The sequence below is a fragment of the Juglans microcarpa x Juglans regia genome, chromosome 5S (genome assembly GCF_004785595.1).
Source record: "Juglans microcarpa x Juglans regia isolate MS1-56 chromosome 5S, Jm3101_v1.0, whole genome shotgun sequence".
Classification (NCBI taxonomy): Eukaryota; Viridiplantae; Streptophyta; class Magnoliopsida; order Fagales; family Juglandaceae; genus Juglans; species Juglans microcarpa x Juglans regia.
This window is the reverse complement of record NC_054603.1, coordinates 18,582,966-18,606,294: the sequence shown is the minus strand read 5'-3', so window position 1 is coordinate 18,606,294 and position 23,329 is coordinate 18,582,966. Positions and strand designations below refer to the sequence as shown.

Here is a 23,329-nt window from a genome sequence, read left to right as displayed (position 1 = left end):
ATCATTCCTCCATGAGAAATTTGGGTGATTCCTCTACCTCGGATTATATGTATTAGAGAAAGGCTGATTTTGTGCTCTGTTAACATAGTTTGTTGATTGTATCTGCTCAGAACCACTCTCCTGAAATACTGTCATAATTGGGCAATCTTGGGTTTGTGGTTCAAATCAACGCATATAGAGCATGCCTCTACTATTTTCACGGCCTTCACTTTTTCCATCTCCATGACCTCTAATCTTCTAGTCAATGCAGCTATTCGGGCTTGAATGTCAGTGTCCTCCTTAAGCTCATATCTGCCCCCACCAGAAATAGCCCCCAGTGGCTGTGCTGTCCATGAAACTCAATCAGTATGAGTGTTCTATTGTCGTGCGCTCTCAGCAAGATAGTCAAAAAATGGCAATGCTTCATCAGGGTCCTTGCTAAAGAATTCTCCATTGCACATAGTCTAAAAAAACTGCTTGCATTGTGGAGTGAGACTAGTGTAAAAATAATTCACCAACCTCCAGGATTCAAAACCGTGATGTGGACAGATGTTCACCAAATCCTTAAACCTTTCCCAGCTGGCCTGGAAACTCTCATCAGATTTCTGATTGAACTGGCTGATCTGCTCTTGTAAATACTGAGTTCTCTGAAAAGGAAAAAAAATTTTGTAAGAACTCACGTTGCATATCAGACCAACTAGAGATAGAATTAGGCCTCAAAGAATTAAATCAAATCTTCGCTTTATCCTTTAAAGAGAAAGGAAATAAACGAAGTCTAATAAATTCATCAGTAGTGGCTCTATTGATAAAAGTAGTACAGGCCAACTCAAAATCTGTCAACTGCTAATAAGGACTCTCAGAATCCATCCCATGGAACTGAGGTATCACTGACATCATGCCATGCTTAATAGAAAAATTAGGTGCATCGTTTCGTAAAATAATGCATGATGGTGTAGTGGTGCGAGTGGCCTACAAATAATCTCTAAGAGTACGTGGTGCAAGTGCAGCCATCGTTTGTTCAATTTCAATGTCCTCGTCTATAGAAAAAACAGAAAAGTAATCTATCTCTGAGCTGTGTATACTACTCTCAGTGCTCAATGTAACTCTAACCAACCTATTTGAATTGTCTCTCACCCATGACATTAAACAATAGTCCAAATAGCATAAGTAAGGTTCAAGTGACTGAGTAGTAGCTGACAAGTGAAATGTGTAATCAGAAATAAGATAGTGAAAGAAACATTTGAGATAAAAATAAATAAAAAAAATAACGAGTCTAAATTTACGTCAAGCAACTATCCTCGGCAATGGCGCCAAAATCTTGACTCACTCAAAAATGAGTAGCACAAAGGCTATCCCAAGTGCAGGAGGGTGTCCCGTAATAATTAGGAATAAATTCCTAGATCGTCTCCCCAAGGAAAATTACTTAAAATCAAACTCGTTTAAAACGGTAAAAATATTCACAAAGAGAAAATAAAAATGATGGTATGTGCAATGAATGGAAGAGTGCAACAAAAATGAAAAGGGCACTAGTCATGGACTAGATTCATATTTTTAGATTTTTGAGTGTCGAAATAAAATGTAAAAGACCAACAAATTGAAATTAACAATCAAAGAATCAACTAAACCAAACAATCTTAATTAATCTAAAAATTAAATAATAAAACTAAAATTATTTAAGTCCTAATTAACCTTTAATCGATCTAATATGGAATGAAACTAAGAGATTAATAAAACTAATCTAAGAATTAAACTAGATTAGAAAGTAATTGACAAAATACGAATTGAGAATTGAAAAGTCCCAAAATCAAGATTCTAGAGTTCATCCTTGTATTCAAATCACAAATTCTCAAAATCAATCCATAGCAATTGTAATCACTGTTAAATGAAAGCTTAAAGAAACGAGAAAAATAAAGAACACGAAGTAAATAAACAACAAATAAAATGTCCAAAAAAGACAAATACCTCAAAAATACATCACAAACTTTAAACTAAAATTAAATAAATAGTAGAGAGTGAAAAAAGCAAGCCAAATGAATGGAGATGGATGTGATAGACAATGGAGGAGAGAGCTGGAGTGCAATAGTTGGATCCTCGAGATTCTTCAAGCGGCGCTGCATTCTTTCCTTTTTTACATCTTCTTTTATTTTCAGCCGAAAAGTTTTCTTTTTATTTGTGCGTGTTGCGTCCATTTCTAGCCTCCAAAACGAAAAAAGTCTTTGCGTCGTACCTGAGCAATAAATCCAAAAGCCCTCTATATGTTGCTTCCGTCCAAAATCCAAACACCCAGATATGTAAAAGTGTTGGTCCTCTTTGACTTACTTTTGGTTGCCTTTTTTACTTTTCTTGCTCTTTTTTTTTTTTTTTTTTTTTTTGGTCACCCAGCCTTCTCTTTTGGTGCTTTTTAATTTTTTTGTTTACCTATAAAAATAATAAAAATTAAAAATAAAATAAAGTAAAAATAAATAAAATAATAGAATATTAAAAATATGTTGTGCATGTGAATAAATATTGTCCAATTAAATCACAATTTATAAAATTATGCATAAATCATGCTATTAACCAATTTAAATCACAACTCGGATTTATTCATCTTAATCATTTTTCCATTTAAAACTAATAATAATGTAATGAAATAAATAAAATATATTGGTTCTAAATGTATAAAATATAGCATTTCTGAATTTTTATCATATAAGCATTTGTCTCCTTTTCATAAAGCTTTTAGCATTTCTATCTCATCTAAAAGAGAACCTGAATTTTATCATCAAGCTGTTAAGAATCCTCATTTGAGAGATGTTATGTCCATTGAGTTAGCTACCTTAAAATCAAATAATACCTAGACTCTCACTAACCTTCTACAGATAAAAATTCCATCGGTTGTAAGTGGGTATATAAGACTAAGGCCCCTTTTGGATTTAGAAAGTATTTCATCTCATTTCATTTCATCTCATTTTATTTCACCTCATTTTATCATTACAATTTTCTCAAATTCTCATACAAAATATAATAAACAATTCAACTTTTCCAAATCTCAATTCAACTTTTTTCAAATCCCAAAATAATAATAATATTAAAGAATAATATTTTAAAAATATTTTTTTCAACTTTCATCTTTTATCTTAACTCATCTCATCTCATCTCTGAATCCAAACCAGCCCTAAGTTTAATGTTGATGGCTCGATTGAGATGTATAAGGCAAGATTAGTTGCCAAAGGTTCTACTCACAGGGAAGGGCTTGATTACTTAGAAACTTTTTCCCCAGTTGCAAAAATGGTGACACTGAGGTGTTTTCTATCTCTGGCAGCAATTCATAATTAGCATCTAGTGCATTTGGATGTGAATAATGCATTTCTTTATGGTGATTTAGATGAAACAATTTATATGAAACCACCACCTAGGTATCTTAGAAAGGGGGACACTCGAGTTTGCAAGTTGTAGAAATCCTTGTATGGATTGAAACAGGCTTCTAAGCAGTGGAACTCAAAGTTCACTACAGCCTTGGTTGATTTGGGATTTACACAATCCAAATCAGATTACTCATTGTTTACAAAGCAAACAGACAATTGTTTTGTGGCTCTTTTGGTGTTTGTAGATGACATATTATTGGCCAGTAGTGACATTTATGTTGTTCATGTAGCACTCCGTATTTTAGTGTATTTTTATTGAAGGATGATTTTTATTAATTCAAAAATTTATTCTCTTGTTTTAAAATTGTCGAATTTTTAAATGGTTTATTTTTATGATCTTTAAATTGTAAAAATTAAATTTGATAGGTTTCCTTAATATTAATTATTGTTATGCATTTAAATTATTCTTCTTTTTTAAAGTAATTTATTGTTGGATTTAATTATTTTATTTTCATTTTATCATTACGTTTAAATTATTTTAATTGACTTGCTGTTTTAAAATCTTTTTCGTTGGATCATTTTTGTGACCCAAGATGTGAGGATTGGACCTCATTTCTTTCCTTCCATTTTTCCTTTTCCTTTTTCTTTTCTCCATCTCTTTTCTTTCTTCTTCATTTTTCTTTTTCTCCTCTCTTCTCCCGCACGCTGCGTCCGCTCTCCCTCTCTCCCCGTGGGTTTTCTTCTCCCTTCCCAGCCCGCCGCCGCGCGCCGCCGTGTCTGACACCGCCCCTCCCATTAGCTTCCCCACCCTCCGACGACCACCCCCCTTCAAGCCCAGCCTCTTTCGCGCCGCCGTTAGCCCCCACGCATAACTCTAAGCCGCGGCCTTCTCTTCGCTCCAGCGCCGCCATCGCGCCACTTCCGGCCACCATCTCTTCACCACTTCATCCTCGACATCATAGCATCCCAATGCACCCATCCTTAGCCCCGATCTACCACAGGTGAAGCAAATTCATCAACATCTCCGTTTTGGGCATTTTGGCCTTAACCCGCCCTCTACGCCGCCACCCACGGCCAACCACCACCATCATTGGCTTCACCGACATCCCTGAGCCCTACCCTATCAATTTCAGGTCTTGGTTTATCCCCATTTAAAAGTGAGTTTTTGAGACCCACGGCCACAGTGTATTTTGCACTATTACGTTGCTGAGCTGCCACTTCTTACACCTCTGTGATCCTTCAGAAATTATTATATAGCACTGAAAGTATTTTTCCAAAGAACTATCGTGATTTAAATATATTTTTGCACTAACTTATTTTATTGTGATTTGGTTGGTTATGTCGAACTGAGTCCGAGGAGTACGGGGGTCGGATGGATTGGAGGATGAAGTTGTTTGTGTGTTTGGTTTGTGTTGTGAGTTGTTGGTTGTTGGTTAAGGCGTCATTTCATGTACATGGCATATTTGCATGCATGATCATGTTTGTAAAGGAAACTGGGTTTTCTTGTAATTGCATTCATGTTCATGTGTTTACTGAAAACTGGGTTTTCATGTGTTAAAATATTTTTGGGTGCGTGTGTATCACGGCCCCAAGCCGAGATGGGGCATTATCTCGGTAGAGCTCCTCTGGTCACTCGGGAGCGGAATATACTGAGTGACGTCCTCTGAGTTATCGCTGGGTGACAACGGGATCGAACGGGATGGAGGATACTTGGCCATGAATGCGCTGGGTGTAACACCCCATAGTTTAGTGTATTTTTATTGAATGATTATTTTTATTAATTCAATAATTTATTCTCTTATTTTAAAATTGTCAAATTTTTAAATGATTTATTTTATGATCTTTAATTGTGAAAATTAAATTTGATATGTTTCCTTAATATATTATTGTTATGCATTGAAATTGTTCTTCATTTTATATTAATTAATTGTTGAATTTAATTATTTTATTTTCATTTTATCATTACGTTTAAATTATTTTAATTGACTTGTTGTTTTGAAATCTTTTTCGTTAGATCATTTTTGGTGACCCAAGATGTGAGGATTGGACCTCATTTCTTTCCCTCAATTTTTTCCTTTTCCTTTTTCTTTTTCCTTCTCTTTTTCTTTCTTCTTCTTTTTCTTTTTTCTCTCCTCTCTCTCTCTCCCACGCGCGACGTCTTCTTCCTCTCCCTGCATCCGCGTCGTTCTCCACCAGCCCGCCGTCGTGCGCCTCCGTCCGGCGACACCGCCCATCCCATTAGCTTTCCCTCCCTCCGGCGACCACCCCCCTTCAACCTCAGCCTCCCTTGCACCGCTGTGAGTCCCCACGCCCAACACCAAGCCGCGGTACCCTTTGAGCTCGCGCGCCGCCGTCGCGCCACCTCCGGCCACCATCTCTACACCACTTCATCCTCGACCTCCTAGTAACCCAATGCACCCATCCTTAGCCCCGATCTACCACCGGTGAAGCACATCCATCAACATTTCCGTTTTGGGTTTTGTGGTCTTCGACCATCCTCTACGCCGCCACCCACGGCCAACCACCACCACCACTAGTTTCACCGACATCCCTAAGCCCTACCCTATCAATTTCGGGTCTTGGTTCGTTCCCATTCAAAAGTGAGTTTTTGAGACCCACGGCCATAGTGCATTTTGCACTGTTACGTTGCTGTGTCGCCACTTCTTGCACCTTCGTGATCCTTCGAAAATTATTATATAGCACTGTAAGTATTTTTCTAAAAAACTATCGTGATTTAAATATATTTTTGCACTAACTCAATTTATTGTGATCTGGTTGGTTATGTCAGACTGAGTCCGAGGAGTACAAGGGTCGGATGGATTGGAGGAAGGAGTTGTTTGTGTGTTTGGTTGATGTTGTTAAAGGATTTTTAGGTGCGTGTGTATCACGACCCCAAGCCGAGATGGGGCATTATCTCGGTGGAGCTCTTCTGGTCACTCGGGAGAAGAATATACTAAGTGACGTCCCCTGAGTTGTCGCTGGGTGACAATGGGATCGGACGAGATGGTCTCGTGCCAACTCCGTGGCCCCTCTGCTGGCGGGGGCTAGAGGATGCTTGGCCATGAACGCGCTAGGCGCGGAACTAGGCATCGCTACGAAGCCAGGACGTGCGGATGGTCCCTAGGGGAGATCATGGTGCATATGGTAAAATGGATTAATGGGCTGTTTTAAGGGAAAATAGCGTGTTGAATAAAAGGATTTTTATGTGATTCATTTTCTGGGAAAATGATGTTTTATTGATTTGAGTCATTTTCTGGAAAAATGACGGATTATTATTTTTGGACCAAAATGAGATTTTGGCGTGTGTTGGAAGATATCCATTTTCAAGGAAAATGACATTTTGGGTCTATCGCATATTTATTCATATGCATGCATGTTAGTTGCATTAATATGTTTTTATCTCGTGGTTATTTGTTTTATACTTACCTGTGGTACCGTTCTATGGTGATTTTGATGCAGAGGAGGATGAGGGTGAGCCTGAGGATTCGGCTCTGCCCGAGGAGTGATTGGGATCATTCGTTTATGGTTTGAGACTTTTATTATTTTATTTGGGATGACTGTATAACTCTTTTAATCATTTTACTTATGTTGGTTTGTATTAAAAATTCTGGTACTTAGTTGACTTATCTATATTATCTGCTAGGGGTGAGCACTGACTGATCCAATTAGTGTTTAGGACCGACCCGACCCGACCCGGCTTCCAGGACTAGAAAGACGGCCTGACCCGACCCGACCTGCGTTTGATGAGTAGTTCACGAGCGTCGATTATAATTTTAACCAAGTGAAATTATTTGCCATTCTGTACAAGAAAAACGCAGAGAGAAAGCGAGAGTGAGAGAGAAAGCGAGAGTGAGAGGAGGAAATCGAAACGAAACCGTAACCGTTGAGTCATCGTTGCAGCTGCGTTCCTGGAGTGGGAGAGCTCGCCATGGCTGCAGCTGCGTTCCTGGAGTCATCGTTGCGTGGATCCTGCTGGCTCTAGCCATGGCACTCGCGAGTGACGGTGACAATCATGGCCCTGCGATGAAAGGGGTTCTCTTCTCAGGTGCTGCGTTGTCGCGTTCTTGTTGGTTTTCATCGGACCCGCGATGAAATGGGCATTTTTTGCAGAGCCTTCGATATGGGTTTTAGGGGGATTCCTGGATGGTGCTTGGACCGAGCTCCTCACGGTTGATGCAAGCAAGCTCTGCTTTTCTTCTTCAATTTAATCATTCATTTGTTCGTGTAGTTTATCAAGTTTGGTTTTTTTTCCGTGATGAAATGCTCTGTTTTGTTCTTTTTGTTTTTCCAAATCGGCATAAAACTGAGGAATTTCCTTGTGGTTGAACAATGGATCAACAACCTGTATAATATGCTCCAACTCATGCTTTAAATCGACTACAAGTGGTGATGACGACAGAAAGAAATGGGGAAGGCTGGTAGCTAGGGTTTGAGATCAATTGTGAAAACGTGTAGTCGGTTTCAGCGGGTTCAACCCGCAATCTATTTCAAACCGCTTTTCGGGTCGTACCGGGTTACTTACTTTTTTGCACAGCCCTATTATCCGCAGCGTTGGTTATTGTACATTGTTGCATGTACACACACTTGGCACTACCGTTGGGATGCGTGACCGTGTTGTCATCATCATGGCATCTCGATTCTCGTGTTTCCTTACATGGGGGTCGGGGGCGCCACACTAGGCGCGGAACTGGACATCGCTACGAAACCAAGACGTGCAAATGGTCTCTAGGGGAGATCATGGTGCATATGGTAAAATGGACTAATGGGCTATTGTGTTGAATAAAAGGATTTTTTTATGTGATTTATTTTCTGGGAAAATGATGTTTTATTGATTTAGGTCATTTTCTGGGAAAATGACGGATTATTATTTTTGGGCCAAAATGGAATTTTGGCTCGTGTTGGAAAATATCCATTTTTGGAGAAAATGATATTTTGGGTCTATCGCATATTTCTTCATATGCATCCATGTTGGTTGCATTAATATGTTTTTATCTCGTGGTTATTTGGTTTATACTTACCTGCGGTACCGTTTTATGGTAATGCAGATTTTGATGCAGAGGAGGATGAGGGTGAGCCTGAGGATTCGGCTCCGCCCGAGGAGTGACTTGGATCACTCGTATTTGGTTTGGGAGTTGTATCATATTTTTATTTGGGATGACTATATAACTCTTTTAAATCATTTTACTTATGTTAGATTGTATTAAAAATTCTGGTGCTTAGTTGACTTATTTATAATTATCCGTTGCGTTGTTTATTGTACATTGTTGCATGTACACACACTTAGCACTTTCGTTGGGATGCGTGACCGTGTTGTCATCATCCCGGCGTCTCGATTCCCGTGTTTCCTCACATGGGGGTCAGGGGCGCCACAGTTCAGAGTATTAAAGAATCTCTAAGTGCACATTTTAAACTAAAGGATTTAAATCCTGTCAAATATTTCTTAGGGATGGAAATAGCTCAATCCAAAAAGGGCATTTCTATCGGCCAAAGGAAATATGCACTAGAGTTGTTATCTAATGTTGGCTTATTGGCTTCTAAGCCAGTTAATTTTCCTATGGATTCTCATTATAAACTTTCTAAGTCTAATGGAAAGTTGCTTGAAGACACAACTGGCTACAGAAGGCTTATAGGCAAGTTATTGTATCTTACTCATACCAGGCCAAACATCATTTACCCAGTTCATTACTTGAGTCAGTTTTTAGAATCCCCTCGAGTTCCTCATATGCAAGCTGCTCTCAGAATACTCAAATATGTAAAGATGGCACCAGGTCAAGGTATTTTTCTTCCAGCCCCATCTAAAGTTCATTTAAAAGCCTTTGCTGATTCGGATTAGGCAAGTTGTCCTGATACAAGAAGATCCATCTTTGGATACTGTGTTCTCCTTGGTGATTCATTAATTTCTTCGAAATCCAAGAAGCAAACCACTGTCTCGAAGTCTTCTGCAAAAGCTGAATACTGAACTATGGCGTATGCAGTTTGTGAATTAACATGGTTAAAGTCTTTGCTCACTGATTTTCATCAGCCACATTCTCAACCATCTTTGTTATTTTGTGACAACCAAGCTGCACTCCATATTGCAGCCAATCCTGTTTTTCATGAGAGAACAAAACATATTGAATTAGATTGTCATCTCATTAGAGAGAAAATAGAAGCTGGATTTCTCAGAACATTGCATGTTCCTCTTCTCATCAATTTGCAGATTTGTTAACTAAGCCTCTTGGCTCTAATGTTTTTCATTCTTTGTTGTCCAAGATGAATGTTCATAATATATATCATTCATCTTGAGGGGGACTATTGTAAATATTGTCAAGTTATAAATTTCATTTTAGTTCAAGTTGTAAATTCCACTTTAGTCCTTACTGAATAGTTTAGTTACCTTTATCTTTTTAGTCTTTTGCTAAGAGTTAGTTAACTCATTATATATAAATAGATGGTAACTCGATGTACAGTGTAGGTTGAATGATATCAGAAGTTTTTTTTTTCTTCTTTCCTTCTAATTCGATCTTCTTTACTTTCTTGATTGAAGTTGCATCAGTCCACACGTACATGCATTAATTGACTAACCAATCAAATGTTGGACGGAGGGTTGAAATTAAACAATCTTATGACATAATTAATAAACTCGAATTAGTTGAGAAATGTCATCGTAGTTGAGAAAGTTGAAACAGGTCAAATATCGCATCCCTTTTCTTTCATATAACATATTCATGACAGTGCTGAATTATTCCATGAAAACTTCTAAATGTTTGTAATTCCTTTTAAGGGTAGTGCTGTAGTCGCGGACATTAATTAGTACCGAATTGAGTACTGACTGTGCTAATTTTTTTTTAAATCATTTGTGTTTTTATATTTATTTTAAAATTCAAAAAAATAAATGCACAAATGCGAAAAAGAATAATAATCGATATACTTTATCGGAAGAAATTGTTGGTAGCTAGGAGTATCATTTTCCTTCTTTTAATATCCCTAGCTAGCTATTGAAAGTGGAAAAAGTCTTCTTGCAAACGAGTTCGCGTACTAAATTATGCATTAATACTTACATGTAAGACATCCTTTTAATAAAATAGTGCGAATTGAAGACGAAAATAATTTTTATGATATAGATAACCTTTTCTTTTCTCAAAAATTTTCTTTTTTTATTTTTCTTTTAAATAAAAAATGACATGTTAGCATCGATATGCTATGCCAAACCGCTTGTACCTAGAATGCTCTTGAAGTGGGGTATCAATGTATCATTCATGGTCATCCACTTTCATTAATTAAAAAGTCATTTATGGAAGATTTCTTTGTCCTACGATCATGCAAGTACTTTTATTATTAGCCGTTCGATAACTGGTACGTATCTTATATATATAATTAATGTTCTTTTGGAATATTACCTTAAAGTATTTACTAACTTTTCAAGTTAAGGATTACTCGATCAAGCATTAATTTTTAGACAAAGAATTCCATTCAATAATGAACTTCGGTGCTATCCAGCTCCATGCATCTTCCACTTAATATCCTCTTGATGATTTGCTAATACAACAACGTCGTACCATTGGCTTGACCTTATATTGTTTCTCGATCGTTGACGGAATAAAAAACACATATATATGATCAATTTGGCCATGCATCAACTTTATTAATTATATTCAAATGATGAATTTCATTTGAATATAATTAATAAAGTATTAAGACCTGCTCCAGGACCTTATAAAATAAGCTTTCTTTTTAATCTTTTGAAGAAATCATTGTCACTTGAAAAGCCAAATTTCTCAAACACGTTTTTGACTCATCAAACCTACGACAGTACTACGAAGCAATTAATTTAATATTCGTAACCATGTATATGGTTTTGAGGTCTCTGCAAGTTGAAATATATGACTAGCGCAGTACTACTTAGAGATGATGATGATGAAGAAGACTTCGGATGGTGAGAAAATGCACGGGAGATCAAGAACCTCTTGGAGTCCTGAAGAAGACCAGAAGTTGAAAGCCTACATTAAGCGATACGGTATTTGGAATTGGAATCAGATGCCTGAAGCTTCCGGTAGGAAATTAATTAGCAGATGATATTCTTAGGCTTTATATATATTTCTAGCTATTAGCTTTATCATTCGGGGTGTCTGCATGCAATATTACTTGTTTTGGGTGTACGTATATGCGTACGTGTTCAGCCTGTCATCAATATATTATACCTACTTTCGTGATATCATGATAACTTGTCTCAAAAATTTAAGTTGATAGGAACAAGTACATATTTTATTGTTTATTTCTTATCTTAATACTCTCACTAACTTGTGAGACAAACTCTCTCTTAATAAGTGATCCAACATATGCAATATTTAGTTAAACAATTGAAGCTTAGAGTCAAAATTTGAACTCGAAACTTATGCTCTGATATCATATAAAATCACTACTTATCTTAAAAGTTTAAATCAGTTGACAGAAAGATTTAGTTTTAATTATTTACATATTTTTCTTAGCACTTTCTTTTATTTTAGGTTTGACGCGATCCGGAAAAAGTTGTAGGCTCCGATGGATGAATTACCTTAGGCCTGACATTAAGCGGGGAAACTTCAGCCATGAAGACCAAGAAACTATACTTAAGTGGCATGAACTGCTGGGAAATCGGTAAGTACATTACAAATTCTATATGGAAACTATACAGTTCTTTAAATGCACACCTCGCTATATTACACACACACACACACACAAACAAAAAATTTCTTTTCTTTTCTTTTTCTATTTTTGTGGTGGGATTTTAATTCAGATGGATGCAGGATACTTTAAAAAAGTGGACATGCTATAAGCAAATTAGAAGCTATATGTATATCTTTCCTCTTTATTTTTTCTTCTTCTTTTTTTATTTTTTATTTTTTTGAGCTCAAACCTACAATATTGCTCTAAGGTCGTGTGAGTCTTTTCAAAAAAATTGACACTTCAAAGTCTCATCATGTTTAATGCAGCTACATGCAGATCAACTACGTACATGTCTAAAGTGCATTATAATTTGTAAATGGTGATTGAAGTCTGGTAGGCTTTTAGAATCAGTTTGAAGTTAACAACAATATTTAAGTTTTCAATCGAATTAGCATTTCTTAAACTCTCACGATTGACATCACATGCATAAACTACAACATATATGGCTTCTAGAAGATGGAAAAGCAAAAGCTTTCAGACTTCAGTTAAATCCGAATGTTGAAGATATTATTGTGAATAAAAAAACCTGGATCTTCTAAACCGCAACATGAGTACTTGATAATGTCGGTCTTACTGTCTTCAATTTATTTTAGATGGTCTGCAATTGCTGCAAAGCTTCCAGGAAGAAGTGACAATGAAATAAAAAATTACTGGCACGCCCACCTGAAAAAGCGCGGTAAGAAAAATTCGTCATCAACAACGTTTATATCAGAAATGGTGAAAACGTCCGAGGAAGTTGAAGCTAACAAGAATGATTCTTCTGGGAGTCAAGATCTCCTACTTAGCGATTCCCCAAAAGTGCCAAATATGGATGGCATTAAAGGTATCCCGACGTCACCACAAATCTATATGTCCACTAATGTGATCTCTTCTTCAAGCAGTACTGATCCTCCAGTTGAAGATGTTAGAAACCAATACATGATAGATCAGGACGAGATCAATTGTAGTTCGTCCAACCCATCTGAAATAATCCAAAGCATATGGGAGCTGCCATATTTTTCATTCCAGGAAATATTCATGCCTGAAACAGACCCTGGATTTATGGCTCCAACTCCTGCGAGGTGGCACCAAGAGTACTCCATGTATCCAGATGTTTGCTATGATGCTGGACATGAATTTTGGGTCAATTGATCAATGTAAGCAGCAGAAATGCATGTGATAATCTACTAACAGTGCTTTCAAGTGTTGTTTTGAGGTAGAGGAAGTTGTATGTGAGACTCATCTTCAAATGGTTAGCTTGTAACTAAGCTGCATCATGCATTTGAATATCCAGGAAATGGTAATCCAAGTGTTTTAATTTCTTGGTGAAGTTGCTCGAGTAGTACAAGATTAAGGTTAATTAGGCATGCAGTTTGTATTGTAAACGACTTAGTATAGTGTATTGCATGCATATCTTCTCCATTAGAGCAGTATCAGAAAATATATAAGATCTAATCGAACATATGCATGGCGCCTACTAAAGAGTGTGGGGATGGTTTTAGACGTACATCTATTAGCCATGCTAACAGATATGACCTAATTTGAGTGCGCCAGGCTAGGGTTTTTATTTTCAAAGTCGACTTGTCAAGCTTTTAGGTATAAAAGTCCTTGCCATCTTCTTCCTCATGGTCTTTATATGGAACTTGTCGCACACCCCCGCGATTTGTGGAATACTTTTTTAACGAATTGCCTGATTGCGACAGCTTTTCGAGAGGCCAGGGCTGGAAAGTCTTATGCTCGCGCGTGAGGAGCACCTTTTGAATGCTCGGTAATATTCTTTAATCTTAACAAAAGGGAAAGTTTTAAATTATTTTCTAACTTAATTGTATAAATTTTTTAAGCATAATCCGTTTTTTTTTTTTACACTAATTTTAATGAAAATACATCAATATAAAATAAGACAAAATAATATTATATATGAAATTAATAAAGAAGATGAAATGTTACAAATCAAAAAAATATATATTAAGTATTTTTAACCTTTAAAATTCCATGCATGGCCTTTCAAATTATTTAGATTTGTATATATAATCATGATTTATCACATGACGTTATTTAAATTTATAATCATTTATCACATAACGGATAATGTCGTTTAATGGAAAGAAGACAAAATGTTAGTAATGAAAATGACAAATTAAGTTTCTTTTTTTTTTTAACGTCTTTAAAGTTCTATAACCTTTAAATTTCCATATATAACTTTTAAAATGTTTAAATTCATGGTTAATTATTTTGGAAAGTAGACATTGAAGGTTGTTTTGTGTACCAATCAAGTACCACGCATTTAAATAAAAATTAGATGAGATATTATATCTAACACTCCTGATCTGTTACATCGATCAAACATGGCATTAATTAAATTCATTCTGTTCTCAAAAAAACACATGGCAAATTCATAATATTATTGTTAAGTTTCGAGAAATGAGAGAAAAAAGAAATGAATAAAAATATTACTACGTTAAAACATTATGTGAATATTATTTTATAAATATATATATATATATATATTTTTGTTTTGAAGTTTGAAAAAATTGTATTATTTTTGTGTTTTATTTTAAAGTTTATAAAAATTGTAGTGATTAGATAATGATTGGATAAAAAGTTAAAAATTAAAAATTAAAAAAATATTTTATATTTAAATGATGTTTGAGAAAGAAATTTTGAGAATTTCTCATTTCGTCTTCTTCACTACTTTTCTTTGCGAGTTGTGATAAAAAGCAAAGTGAAAATCCAAGAATTATGCTCTGTACCACCCATTGACCAAGCGCTTATAATCACCTACAAACACTCTATTTTTCTTTTTCATTTTTCTCCCTTTTCAATTGTTTCTCTGAGATATATGTAATTACTACAATATATATGCTCTTTTGTGGCGCTTTAATTTTGGTTGCATATAGATGTGTATGGCTTTTCTATAACTACGATGCATTAAGTTACTTCCTTGTCCTTCCGTTCTCCTGGATGGTTGTTTTGCTCTATGTAAATTAGTGAGCTCTGGTTTGGGTTTTTCGTCTTTTCGTGCCTGTATTCCCAAATGAGACAGTTTGCATCTCGATTTCTCTCACATTTTTACAAATTACAAGGCATGCTTCATTTCACATTGTAGAAAGCAAGTGAGGTTGAGATACCCTATTTCATATTCTCGTCATTTTTCATGGTTAGGGACTTTAAATAACGAAAATATTATTCTTACCATTTGTTTCTACTGCTGATTTTTATTGCTGTGAGTTTTTTTTTTATTATTATTATTTTTTACTTAATGATTAAGTAAATATTTTTTAATAATATTGTGAATTTTTTATTTTTTAAAAAATATTTAAATGTGTTAAAAAATTATGTAAAAAAATAAAAAAAAAAAAAATCCAAAAACCACTAGCGGGAGCCCTGGTGGGAGCAGCACCGCCCCTTTAAATAAACATGTTATTCGACACGGCGCTTGAGCTCGATTCAATCAAACTCAACATCGATTCGAGTCAAGTTAGTCTTATATAGTTAGTTACTTTTTAGGGAAAAACAACAATCCAGTTGGACCGTGATGACACCAGCTACAAACACAACACCACAAGCTGCAAATTCCAAGACTGATAACAATGTGTGAGGAAATAAATCTAATTTCAAGCGACTAATGGGATTTTCTGGATATATACAAATTTGGGGGTTTTAAGTAAGAATCATTGCATATAATGTCATGATCTCATGGTCCCAACCAAATAAACAGAGTATCAAAGGAACCCAGAAAGATAGATGATCGTAAATACCATTCCACCAAACAGAAGTTAACGATGACAATGGCATTAGCTACCATTGAATTAAACCTTAAAAATTTGAGAAATACTGTTCTTCATTCTAAGATTTATCATTCTCAATCGTATTGGACAATATGTCAGACCTTAAATTGGTTTCCATCTAGGTAGTTGACTTATGAAACCATTTGAGATGTATCACATCGGCGACTGAACATGATAAAATACAGGACAAAGGGTAGCATTGCAGAAAACATACTAGAGAACAGGGAATCGCTCTTAAAAGCATGGTTTGTTTTATGTACATCCAACTACGAGCACCTTCCTCATCACTTTTCTTGTAGCGAGACAATATTGCAGATCCACAAAGCCAGCACTTTGAAGGTGGAACAGGTAACCTTTCCCCTCAGATGCAAGCAACTGCCAAGTCCTGAAAACAAACTGGCTTTATACCATGCAGCCTGCATAACATTGCTCTCTTAGGGAAAGATATTGCATAGGAAGTCAGCATTAACTCATAGGTCTGGCGACTATTGAAATGGCAGACCAATGTTTCTGAATGCCTAAGTTCTTAAGTTGACACGTGATCACTACCCTCTGTACCCTTTTGCATGTTGCACGGTTCAGGGGCCATAATCGTTACAGGAGATGGTTGATGAAGCTCAAATAATGCTTTACTCCCTTCATGAAAGCCTCCTATGCATATTGTGTCACCCCGACCATGCCAAATTCCATCTTGGACATTGTTCATCTCCAATGTTCTCGACTCCTACTCCAAATTAACAGAATACTAATAAATCTCCAGGAATATTAGTGTTTTAACCAATTTTACCAAAGCATTTTACAGAATGCGGTCAAATTGTGCAGTGTTATAAGATGAGGACCTGGCATATCATGCAGCAAGGGCAGACAAGATGGTAGATGCAGTCGTCCACGGAACTATCACTGCCCTGAAAACAGTTATGTTTCCCACATACTCAATAACATTCATTAAATGGAAAAGGAAACCAAAAAATAACTGGGATTAGATAGACAAAGCAGCAAAATTTTGCTGATAGTTTATTGAGATTGCAGGAAACAAAGAAGAGCCTGAAGGTATTCAAAATATCAAGAGCTTGATCACACTCCACTGAGAGAATAAAATTTCTGCCACTATGAGAGTTTAACTAAAGCAAAACAGAAACAGATCCTTCACGAAAGGATGTTTCTTTATGCATGTGTTATGGTGAAAGACTCGCAATAATATTAGTCTAAATACCATGCAGAACACAATTCCTTCAATTTCCAGACCCCCTTCAAAAGTAATATAAAGTTTTATTGAAACAAGTAAATACGTGTAGCAAAGCATATGAAAGAGAACACCCAGTTACAAGTTGGAGCTAGAAAATGATACAAGAAAGTCATGAAAGATCTATTGAATACCATAACAGACCCACAAACAAATAAGGTGTGGAAAAGAACCTTCTACGCTCATCCAAAGAGCATAGAATTTTTGGCCAGATTTGGCCGAACATGTGATTAGAGACAACCAAAAACCCAACTAATGGTGGCAATCATGTTGGATTTTGGAGAAACCATTGTGCAATGGGTAATGATACCCTTACATTTCTTTTACTATTCTTATACCACTCTTTTTTTTTTTTTTTTTTTTTTTTGGCTCTTTGAATCCGTATTAAAAGTCTCAAAACATGACTTTCTTGCATAATCTAGAAGAAAATAAATTCAATCAATTAACGTAATCATGTAATTTCATTAAAAATAAATTCAATTTTTAATTAAATTACATGATTAGTTGGTTCATTGAATTTATTTTCTTCTAGATTATTCAAGAAAGTTATGTTCTAAGATTTTTAATCTAGATTCAAATAGCAAAAGGAAAAAATAAAAATATTTGGGCAGTAAATCAGTAGTAAAGGAGGTGTAAGTGTATCATTACTCTTGTGGAATATTTTTTTTGATAAGTAATTACTCTTGTGCAATATGGTACATAATTCTGAAGACGAACACAAAACTTATAGAAAAAATATGATTAACATATCAAAATAAACACATTGGGCTAAGACAATACGAAGCAGTGGCAGGGAATGAGGCCGAATTGAACACAATGGTAGACAAAATGCTCACCCTGATGTTAAATCTCTTCTTTATCTGCGTACGGAAAAAGCCCAAATATGCTCCTATACAAATTGTAAAAGCAACTGCCAAATATAGAAAGCAGTGCCGCTTGGTGACAAGAAAGGCAATCCAGTTCAGAAGAACACCAACTGCAAGGATGAAATAAACGGCTCCCTACAAAAAAAATCAAAAGATAAGTTTTTAGACAAGTTATTAAAAGATAAATTGAACACGAACAATTTTAGAAGTGAAATATAGAACAAATATAGTCAAGCTATTTAATTGCTTAAATGCAAAGCAAATCAAAACGCCATCGTTACTTCCCACACACTCCGGGAATCTTAAAAATTTTGAACTTTTATTTCCATTGAATTGCTGCGGAATCTACCTGAATAAAGCAAGAACCAAAACCAGCTCGTCTCATGTTCTTCCCAAATCTGTAGCAGGGACAACTGCAACATCAAATATTACACGGTCACCCACAAGGGTAATAAAACTATGAATAATAGTTTGGAAAAGTAAACAACAAAGAAAATTCAACTATGCCGTTCAAATAAATTATGTGTCCATAAAACACAAACAGCAACACTTTTTTTCATCGATAAACAGGATTTTATTGATCATAAGAATAGGCAGCCGAAGTAGACGGACATATACAAGAGCAAAGACTATGCGTACAAACAGCAACACATTTTTATCATTTTCTAGTTTTTTCCGACACAGCCATAAGCTCAAAGAGCAAGAAAGCAACGCCCATCGAGCGTAGTAGTCACGCAATGCATGTGCCAAAAATTATTACCAAGGCAGACAGACAAGGAAAAAGCGGATAAAATTGTCTATGAATTATGATTAGAATTAAACTAAACCATAATATTTAAACGACCCAGAAGAGAGGGAAAATCAAAACATAACCAACGCAAATCATGACTAGTCCTCTCCTGGTCCAAGCCTAGCGACAAAATAAAAATTACTAGGATTCTGCTCGAGCGTAAAGGAAATCCGTAGAATTTGGAGCTAAAAAAAATAAAAATAAAAAATGTTCCAAGAAAAAAGAAAGAAATCTCTTTTTCGTTCCCATCCTTTCTAAGAATAATACGCTTGAATAATATCTTTCCTAAAAACCTGAATTTCTGCACTAATTTTGTTCCAGATGATCTGAACGCTTTTTCCTCGGAACGCTTTCCGTCAGAAGATTTCTGAAAGAAAAATATCTCATGGCTGCAAAGTCAGTTGAGCTTCTTCAAACCGGAAATTTATTCTTCTCCTCTCTTTTCTCGAGAAACAAAAAGTTTTCTGGGAAATAGTTTTCCGCAAAAACAAACGGCCCCAGCCTATAGAATCACGGCAAAAGAAGAACAAAAAGAAAGAGGGATGGAAACGCACGCACCAAGCCGATTCGAGAGCGATGCGACGATCCTCGAAGCAGTCAAGAACTTCACCCTCCCACATCCTAAGGACCCCGCCGAGTTCCCCTTCGTCTTCTTGTAAATCTTCTCCAAGGCTGTCAAAGGTCCTCCATTTGCCTTGCTGAGACTGCAAAGCCACCGTTGAGCAAAGCAAATCGAAGTCCAACACCGCCATTCCGTCCAGAAGCCTCTCGTTGTCCTCAGCCTCCTCCTTCTCCTCAGCCTCCTCCTTCTCACGCCCCACCCACTCTCCCTTCTCCAAATCCGCCATCACCAACAGTAACCACAAAGAGTTAAAACAAAGAAGCAAGCTTTTAGGGTTTCGTCTTCGTCTTCTCCTGCGTCTTTCTTCTTCGTTTTGGTTTCCTCCGAAAATGCGCTTTACTTTATCGTAATCTGCAGCCGAAACGATAGGAAAGAGTTAAAAAAAGAGTTTTGGGACCCGCCGCCACCGGAGGATGCTTAATTATTTTATTGACGTTATAGCTGTTGCCACGTGGAGACCAAAAACTTTATTTATTTTTATAATCTATTTTTCTTTTTTATTAATTTTTTTTTTTTTACCATCAAACCCACTTGCAACCACATTAACGGCCACCAACCCATCCCAACCCAACCCAGCAGATGTCCACATCGTTTGATCTCATTTATCCCCTTATTTATTTTATTTATTAGAATTATTATAGTGAGAGTTTTATTGTTCAATTTATTATTTGGAAAAAAACAGGCGTCCATTCTTTATTCGTTGTCAGTTGTTGAGAAAATAGACGCCACACAGCAGAAGTTGATGTTAATGCAATCATTTGCCTCTATTTTATCCTCTCAATTCAAAAAAAAAATATCAACATATATTTTTCAAAATATATTCATATTGATGGTGGGAAGTAATAGCAATATATGTATATGTATATAAATATATATATACAAATATTGTGTCTATCCTTTTTATATTTTAAAATTTTATAGAAAAATATACTATTACGTAAGATTAAAATCCTATATGATTTTCTAATTCAAGTGAATATCAATTTAATTTAAAATATCGATATTTTGGTTATCCCACTTGTCAGTGTAATTAAAAATAATCAAAATATCATATATTTTATATTAAATGAAAATGACAAGAAAATAGCGTAAACTTTTAAAGAAAATATTAATATATTAAGATTTAAATTAAGTTTGGAGAGATGATATGTTTTAGATAAAAATTTAAAATTGAATTAAATCTTGTTAAAATATTTTTTTTAATATTATTATTATTTTTGAATTTGAAAAAATTAAATTGTTTATTATATTTTATATAAAAATTTAATAAATTATAATAATGAGATGAATTAAAATATGATGTTTTAAATATTTTTTTTAATAAAACAATTCAAAAAATACCGATCCAAATTGCAATGGAGGGCAGCAAGAAGCAGGACACTGAGCTGTATTAACTGTAATCCAATGGAAATAAATGCACACATACGCAGGGTGTTGAATGGTGGATATTTGTGGTGGGGTTGGGAATTGGAAGATACAGAGTGCAAATCCATCAGGGGAGACCCAATCTGGTGAGTGGGGATGTGTGCTGTCGTGTTTTTTTTGGTTCGGATAAGTCTCTGATTCCAACCGAGAGGTCTACCTCTTTTCTCAGCCGACCCACGTGCAAGTAGCTGTTAGCCTGTTATTCTATTACCAGCAAGCCGACAACAAATCATGGACATCCTAATTTATTTTGGATATCACTTTGTCTCGCTGACTTCGTGCTATTTTTGTAAAAGATTGATAAGAATAAGTTTTAAACAGATAACTTTGATATAAGTTGTTTTCTTTTTCTTTTTCTTTTTTTATTTGAAAAACCTCTTCCTTCATTGATATCATGTTCTACTACATTAATTGAGAAAGCATTGGACTTTCCTCCATTTCTACAATACACTACAGGAACTTTCCCTAGATCATGAGCTATGTAATTGCCCCACGTAGTCTGTGACAAACTAGACATGCTTCATATTTGGACATTGTTGCTTGAGCATTAGAAATGATCATTCCAAAATAGATTCTATTATACTTCTCCAATTGGAGTTCATTAACCACTGATTTGGAATCTCCTTCTTGAAATACCTTTCTCATACCCAATTTGAGGCCAAAATTGACTGTTGTGTATGTTACTATTGCCTCTGCTAAAAGAGGATCAGGTATTGGTGCTTGTTTTTTCCTCAAGTAGCCAAAAAGTTGCCTGTTTCATCTCTCACAACAACTCATATTCCTATTATACATTGTTTCTTATCAACTACCACATCCCCAATTGAGTTTACAAAAACTTTAAGGTGGGCATTCCCAAATGACTGACCTTGTATTATCTGGAAAAAAAATTATGTTCATGTCTTGACTATAATAAAGAAATATCCAACACCATCTAATTCACTCTATATTGCACTATTTTAGGATCTATGAGAATGTCTTTGAACACAAATTCATTCATTTTCCACCATAAATTTTAGAGAGTTAATGACAGCTCCATCATTTCTTCCTTGTTAAACTTGTTGAACATATCTTGCAACAACTCCTTTACACTCTGATAAGAACATTTACTTTTCTGAATTTTCCTAGAACATTGGCTCAATATGTCATTAGCTGAAACACATTCTCATAGAATGTGTTCAATAGTTTCTGGCTCCATGAGACACATTGGACAGTTAGGATCACCTAGAATTTTCCTTTTGTGCAAGTTGAGTTTGGTGGGCAATATATTTTTCTACATGCTCTCCAAAGGAAATTCTTGGCTGCTGGAGGTATGTCGAGTTTCTATAATCTGATCCACTCTTCTCTGTGATTATTGTTGAAAGAGTTTTGTCCTTTAATTCTGTCCTGCAACTCCCATTGTAAGTGGTATTCACTCCTCACTGTAAAGTTTCCATTTGCACTACTTCTCCAAACCAGCTTATCTTACAGAATGCTTTGAATGATTAGTATTTGCCTAATCAGTTCAGCCTCTTCTTTGTTGAACACTGCTTGAATTAAGGGAAGATTTAATTCTTTTGTTTCTGGCTGTATAAGCATCTCCACTTTAGCTTCATCCCCTAAAAAGTTTTTTTCACTTTGGAGTTTGTAAGATGTAGGTTGATGTAGCCATGGATCATACCAGATTCTAACTAACTTCACATTACCAATTCTCTAGCAAAGCCCTTCTTGAAGCAGTTCTTTAGCAAATAAGATACTTCTCCATATAAATGAATGATTGCTCCCCATCTTAGCACAAAGGAAATCAAACTTGGAAAAATATTTGAACTATAAAACTCTTGATACTAGGGAGTTGAGATATGTGAGGATCCTCCATCCTTGCTTTCAAAGTCAAAACTTTCAAACTCTCTAAAACTAAGCCCTCTTATGTCTTTGGACTTCCCCATTTGAGACCAGCTTAACCAATGCAATTTTCTTTCTTGGTTTGCTTGACCCATCAGTACCCTCTTATCATCTTGTTCAATTACTTCAACAATGCTTTAGGAAGTTTAAAAACTCTCATAGAATAAGTGGAAATAGCTTGAATGACAAATTTCAACATGATTTCTCTCCCTAATTGTGACAGAAATTTTAGCTTCCAATTACTCATCTTGGCACTGACTTTGTTAAGAATTACTTTGAACTCCTTATTCCTTGATATGCCTATCAATTCTGGAAGCCCAAGATATTTTTCCATATGAAGTGGTAATTCTGACCCCTGCTATGCTAGTGATGCTCTCCCTTGTTGAAGGCTTGGTATTTTTGCTAAAAAATAGAGAAGACTTGTCTTTGTTCAATCGCTGACCTATTGCTTCCTCATATTGACTTATAAGTTACATCATTCTCCTCCATTCCAGAGTTGTAGCTTGACAGAATATCAAGCATTTATATGCAAAGAATAGATGACTGATATGAATTTTTCCTCTAGCTATAGGAAGGCTATTTATCATCTTTGTATTCTCAGCCTTGTTAAGCATTTGAGTGAGTGCCTCTGACCATATGATAAATAGATAAGGTGATAGAGGATCACCCAGTCTAATTCCTCGAGACGATATGAAAGCTAGTTGTGAGATTCCATTGATTAACATTG

General features: G+C 35.7%; 2 protein-coding genes across 2 annotated transcripts; one reads left to right on the top strand and one right to left on the bottom strand.

Moving 5' to 3' along the window:
- Positions 1 to 11,213: 11,213 nt before the first annotated feature.
- Positions 11,214 to 13,142, top strand: LOC121267153 (transcription factor MYB23-like). The gene is made up of 3 exons (XM_041171018.1): positions 11,214 to 11,358; positions 11,813 to 11,942; positions 12,605 to 13,142. The coding sequence occupies exons 1-3, from the start codon at positions 11,214 to 11,216 to the stop codon at positions 13,140 to 13,142; spliced, it is 813 nt and encodes a 270-aa protein (XP_041026952.1).
- A 2,671-nt stretch (positions 13,143 to 15,813) lies between these two features.
- Positions 15,814 to 19,660, bottom strand: LOC121268072. The gene is made up of 5 exons (XM_041172193.1): positions 19,236 to 19,660; positions 18,237 to 18,300; positions 17,858 to 18,022; positions 16,618 to 16,683; positions 15,814 to 16,502 (listed from the first exon to the last, which is right to left on the bottom strand). Exons 1-5 carry the CDS (start codon positions 19,523 to 19,525, stop codon positions 16,305 to 16,307), a joined length of 783 nt encoding a protein of 260 aa, XP_041028127.1. The 5' UTR covers positions 19,526 to 19,660; the 3' UTR covers positions 15,814 to 16,304.
- Between the last annotated feature and the right edge of the window lie 3,669 nt (positions 19,661 to 23,329).

Bases quoted from the DNA above. Each gene is read 5' to 3' on its own strand.
- LOC121267153 (XM_041171018.1), top strand. From the start codon at position 11,214: ATGATGATGATGAAGAAGACTTCGGATGGTGAGAAAATGCACGGGAGA. The intron at 11,359-11,812 runs GTAGGAAATTAA...CTTTTATTTTAG, and splicing joins TCAGATGCCTGAAGCTTCCG to GTTTGACGCGATCCGGAAAA. The intron at 11,943-12,604 runs GTAAGTACATTA...AATTTATTTTAG, and splicing joins CATGAACTGCTGGGAAATCG to ATGGTCTGCAATTGCTGCAA.
- LOC121268072 (XM_041172193.1), bottom strand. From the start codon at position 19,525: ATGGCGGATTTGGAGAAGGGAGAGTGGGTGGGGCGTGAGAAGGAGGAG. The intron at 18,023-18,236 runs GTAGATTCCGCA...TTTTTTTTGTAG, and splicing joins TTGGTTCTTGCTTTATTCAG to GGAGCCGTTTATTTCATCCT. The intron at 16,503-16,617 runs GTCCTCATCTTA...AATTTGGAGTAG, and splicing joins CTTGCTGCATGATATGCCAG to GAGTCGAGAACATTGGAGAT.